This window comes from Hipposideros armiger, unplaced genomic scaffold (assembly GCF_001890085.2).
Source record: "Hipposideros armiger isolate ML-2016 unplaced genomic scaffold, ASM189008v1 scaffold_14, whole genome shotgun sequence".
In the NCBI taxonomy this organism is placed as follows: Eukaryota; Metazoa; Chordata; class Mammalia; order Chiroptera; family Hipposideridae; genus Hipposideros; species Hipposideros armiger.
The window spans coordinates 2,851,499-2,857,361 of NW_017731364.1; the positions used below are offsets into that span (position 1 = coordinate 2,851,499).

At 34.5% G+C, this 5,863-nt stretch overlaps 1 protein-coding gene across 3 annotated transcripts in view; it reads left to right on the plus strand.

Annotated features, from left to right (window-relative positions):
* Positions 1-5,863, plus strand: part of VPS8 (VPS8 subunit of CORVET complex) — a 255,460-nt gene that overhangs the window by 46,598 nt on the left and 202,999 nt on the right. For all 3 annotated transcript variants that reach the window (XM_019668968.1, XM_019668980.1, XM_019668973.1), the window contains one exon: positions 5,609-5,733. In XM_019668968.1, coding sequence (XP_019524513.1) covers positions 5,609-5,733 — 125 coding nt within the window. The remainder of the gene's footprint in view (positions 1-5,608; positions 5,734-5,863) is intronic.

The window sequence follows — 5,863 nt, forward strand, 5'->3', positions numbered from 1 at the left end:
CTCACTGCGGCTGCTGGCTACACACGGTAGCCCATGGCAACCCACTGCCACAGGGGCTGCAGCCTACGCAGCTGGTGACTCAGGGCAGCCCAGCTCCAGGTTGAGCTGTTGTTCAGCATCTTAGCTGTAGAGGGCAGTGTCACTGGTCCTCATATGTGGGATCTGAACCGGGGCCCTCTGGCATCCCAAGCCAGTTCTTAACCATTGCGCCACTCGGCCGGCCCTGAATTTTATTTTATCTATAAGACAACATTAAAATCAATTTTAGAAAAACTAGTATCTCTAGATCTATGTCTTGAAGACCAAAATATGTGTTATAAAGTGACATGTCTTTAGAGCTAATCTGAGGTTGCTCAGTCTGATTTTTGTTCACATTTTTAAATAATTGTTATTGACTGAGCCAGAGTATGAGATTGTTTAAAAAATTGAGATATAATTCACGTAAAACATTGTATTAGTTTCAGGTATACGATATAATGATTCAATATTTGTATATACTGTGAAATATCACCACAATAAGTCTATTTACCACCTGTCACCGTACAAAGTTACGTAATTTTTTTTCTTTTGATGAGAACTTTCAAGATTTAGTTTTTTAGCAACTTCCAAATATGCAATACAATATATATATATTTTTTTTTAGCTGAGCCATCTTGCCACCTGTTGGGCAATACAATATTATTGACTCTAGTCATCATGCTGTACATTATATCCCCATGACTTATTTATTTTATAACTGGAAATTTATACCTCTTGACTCCTTTCACCCATTTCATCCAACCTTCAGGCCCCAATCTGTTCTCACAGTCACCAATCTGTTCTCTGTATCTGTGAGTTTTGTTTGTTCATTTGTTTTGTTTTTTAGATTGTACATGTAAGTGAAATCATATGGTATCTGTCTGTCTGTCTATCTATCTATCTATCTATCTTTCTCACATCTTTTTTATCCATTCATCCATCGAAGGACACTTAGATTGTTTTCATATTTTAGCTATTGTAGATAATACTGTAATGAACATGGGGATGCAGATATCTTTTTGAGTTAGTGTTTTCATATTCTTGGAATAAATTCCCAGAAGTGGAATTGCTGGATCATATAGTAGTTCTGTTTTTAATTTTTGAGAAGCCTCCATACTATTTATATTTTTACTATAGTGGCTGCACCAATTTACATTCCCGTCAACAGTGCACGAGGGTTCTGTTTCTCCACATCCTCGCTAACACTTGTTATTACTTGTCTTTTGATCATACTGTTCTAACATGTGTGAGGGGATATCTTCGTTGTGGTTTTGATTTGCATTTCCTTGATGATCAGTGATGTTGAGCATCTTTTCATTGGCCTGTTGGCCATCTGTGTGTTTTTTTGGAAAAATAGCTATTCACATCCCCTGCTTATTTTTTAATCTTATTTTTTATTTTTCTTACTGTTGAGTTGTATGAGTTTTTTATATATTTTAGATATCAACCCCTTATCAAATATATGATTGCAAATATTTTCTCCTCTTCAGTATGTTGCCGTTTCATTTTGTTGATGGTTTCCTTAGCTGTGCAGAAGCCTTTTGGTTCGATGTAGTACCCCTTGTTTATTTTTGTTTTTGGAGTCAGATTCAAAAATGTATTGCCAAAACCAATGTCATACTGCCTATGTTTTCTTCCAGGAGTCTTATGGTTTCAATCTTACATTCAAGTCTAATCCATTTTGAGTTAATTTTTTTGTGTGGTGTAAGATAATGATCCAGTTTCATTCTTATTGCCTGTGGCTGTCCAGTTTTCCCAACACCATTTATTGAAGAGACTGTCCTTTTCCCATTGTATATCTTGGCTCTTTTGTCATAAATTAATTGACCATATGCGTGTGGGCTTATTTCTGAGCTCTCTGTTTTGCTCCATTGATTTATGTGTCTGTTTTTATGCCAATTCCATGTAGTTTTGATTACTATAGCTTTGTAATATAGTTTGAAATCAGGGAGTGTGATGCGTCCAGCTTTGTTCTTCTTTCTTAAGATTGCTTTGGCTATTCAGGCCTTTTATGGTTCCATACAAATCTTAGGATTGTTTGTCCTATTTCTTTGAGAAATGCCATTGCACTGTTGATAGGAATTACATTGAATCTGTAGACTGCTTTGGGTAATACGGACATTTTAACAATATTAATTCTTCTAATCTATGAACTCGGAATATCTTTCCACTTATTTGCATTGTCTTCAGTTTCTTTCATCAGTGTCTTATAGTTTTTAATGTACAGGTCTTTCACCTCCTTGGTTAAATTTAATCCTAGGTATTTTATTTTTGCAATTGTAAATGGGACTTCTTTTTAATTTTTCTTTATTGTAGTTCACTGTTAGTGTATAGAAATGCAGCAGATTTTGTATATTGATTTTGCACCCTGCAACTTTACTGAATTTGTTTATTAATTCACATAGTTTTTTGGTGGAATGTTTAGTGTTTTCTGTATATATAAACATATTGTCCACAAATAATGACAGTTTTACTTCTCCCTTTCCAGTTTGGAGCCTTTTATTTTTTGCCTAATTGCTCTGGCTAGGACTTCTAATACTATGTTGAATAATAGTGGCAAGAGTGGGCATCCTTGTCTGGTTCCTGATCTTGGAGGAAAAGCTTTCAGCTATTCCCTGTTGAGTATGATGTTAGTCATATATAGCCTTTATTATAGTGAGGTACGCTGCCTCTCTACCCGCTTTTTGAGTTTTTATCATAAATGGATGTTGAATTTTGTTAAATGATTTTCTGTGTTTATTGAGATAATCATGTGAATTTTTTGTTCCTTTTTTTTTTTTTTTTTTTTTTTTTTTTTTTAGCTGAGCCATCCTGCCACCTGTTGGCAGCTCAGCGGCAGCTCTGCTCGGGCCGGACTCAAACCGCTGTTGCTCAGAGCTCAAACCCTTGAGCGAGCTCTTAACCAACTGAGCCACTCAGCTGGCCCTTGTTCCTTATTTTTTAAATGTATTGGGTCACGTTGACTGATTTATGGATGTGGAACCATCCTTGCATCCCTGTAATGAATCCTACTTGGTGATGGTATATAATCCTTTTAATGTTTTGTTGAATTTGGTTTGTTAATATTTTGTTGAGGATTTTTGCATCTGTATTCATCAGTGACATTGGCCTGTGATTTTGTTTTTGTGGTGTCCTTGTCTGGTTTTGGTATCAGGGTAATGCTGGCCTCATACAATGAGTTTGGAAATGTTACCTCCTCTTCAGTTTTTTCGAAGAGTTCAGAAAGGATAGGCATTAAATCTTCTTTACATGTTTCGTAGAATTCACCAGTGAGGCCATCTTGTCCTGGACTTTTGTTTGTTGGGAAGTTTTTGATTATTGATTCAATCTCTCTACTGGTATTGGTCTATTTAGATTTTCTATTTCTTCATGATTTAGTCTTGGAAGATTATATATTCTGAGGAATTTATCCATTTTATTTCTAGGTTGTCCAGTTTGTTGGTGTATAATTATTTATAGTAATCTGTTATGATCCTTTGTATTTCTGCAGTATCAGTTGTAACATCTTTCATTTCTGATTTTTTTATTTGAGCCCTCTCTCTTTTTTTCTAGCTAAACATTTGTCAATTTTGTTTATCTTTTCAAAGAAGTAGCTCTTAGTTTCATTGATATTTTCTATTGTCTTTTTAGTCTCTATTTTATTTATTTCTGCTCTGATCTTTATTTTTCCCTTCCTTCTACTAACTTTGGGCTTTGTCTGTTCCTCTTTTCCAGTTCCTTTAGATTTAAAGTTGGATTGTTTATTTGAGATTTTTCTTGTTTTTTGAGGTAGGCATGTTTTGTTATGAACTTCCTTCTTTGAATAGCTTTTGTTGCATCCCATAGATTTTGGTATATTGTATTTCCATTTTCATTTGTCACAAGGTATTTTTTGGTTTCCTCATTGACCAGTTGGTTATTCATTAGCATGTTGTTCATTCTCTGCATATTTGTGATTTTTTTCCAGTTTTTTTGCTTTCTAGTTTTATACCATTGTGGTAGGAATAGATGCTTGATATGATTTCAGTCTTCTTCTATTTATTGACACTTGTTTTGTGACCTAATATATGATTATCCTGGAGAATGTTCCATGTGTACTTGAGATGAATGTATATTCTGCTTTTGGATAGAATGTTCTCTGTATATCTATTAAGTATATCTGGTCTAATTTAAGGCCCACCTTTCCTTATTTTTCTGTCTTATGATCTATCCATTGATGTAAGTGGGGTATTGAAGTCCCCCACTATTGTATTGCTGTCAATTTCTCCCTTTAGGTTGTTAAAATTTGTTTTATATACAGAGGGTGCCAAAAAATGTATGCATATTTTAAGAAAGGAAAAAACTATTAAAATTGTAGTACTCAACATATACCAATAACAAAAGATGAATTCAAGTCACATTTGACTTCTGCAATTACAAGAGGTGCTTAAAGTGGTTACCATCAGCGTCCAGACACTTTTGATTACGGTGAACTGCTTGTGCAGCATTGACCAAAGTGTCCACTTGTATACATGTTTTTGGCACCCCTGGTATTTAGGTGCTTCTATGTTGGGTTCATAAATATTTGCAAATGTTTATCTTGTTGGATTGAACCCTTTATCATCATGTAGTACCTGTCTTTGTCTTTTATTACAGACTGTTTTGTCTGATAAAAGTGTAGTTACCACAGCTTTCTTTTGGTTTTCATTTACATGAAACATCTTTTTCTATTTTTTTTTTTTTTTAAACATTTTTATTGGGGAATTAGGGAATGGGAACAGCGCTGGGGAATTGTGGGAAGGGGAACAGACAAGTTACTGTCGTTTTGTTCTTCAGTCTAGTTGTGGAGGACGTTGNAGAGTAGCAACAAAAATAATTTTATGGTTGGGGGTCACCACAACATGAGGAACTGTATTAAGGGGTCACGGCATTAGGAAGGTTGAGAACCGCTGCCCTAGAGGAATTTCTTCTAATTATTAGATAATAAAGCTTAATAAATATTTGAGCACCTCCTGGAGAAATCAGAGGTGATTCAGGCAAGATCCTTGCCCTTAAATAATTTAATCTAGTAGAGATTTGAAATATTTGCTTTTTGCATATCAAGTGTTGATCCTTGAAATAATTTTCTTAAGTAGTTTAAATGTTTACTCTAATTTTATTTGTACTGTTAATTTGCCTAGTAAACCTTTTCTTCATGAATAATATAAATGTAAATCTCAGTCAAATTCTAAATAAATTTTGATTTTTGAAGTTTTAAAGGTACTTTGAAAGATGGTATTCCCTTTGACTTTGCATCCTGAAGATAGCAAGAAATATAGTACTAGAATGAGAGAGATAAAAGATGGTTTGTTCAAGACGATACAGATTTCTTATGGATTTTTTTCACTTATCATTAGCAAGTTTTGTATCAACTCTTGCTTGTCCCTATTGTTTTTTTCTGCATTCTTAGTGTAATTCAAAGCCCAGCCTCTAGTAGGTGCTTAATACATATATTTTAAAATGAATATGACTTTATCATTGATTCTTCTGATTCTTGCTCCCTCCCAAGTTTTTGAAAATAGGCCTATACTAAATATATATTTACTCACTCCTTCCTTTTCTTTCACTTGATTTTACAAATTGCTTTCTTTAGATCAGAATCAAGCTCTGCGACTCTGCCTGGGTAGCACTAGTGTTGGAGGTCAGTATGGAGCCATCTCTGCCCTCAGTATTAACAATGACTGCTCAAGACTGCTCTGTGGCTTTGCTAAAGGACAGGTAAATATGAATTTTATTTATTTATTTTATTTTATTTTATTTTTTTAGATTTTTATTGGGGAATTGGGGGGATGGGAACAGTGCTGGGGAATTGGGGAAGGGGAACAGACAAGTTGCTGTCGTTTTGTTC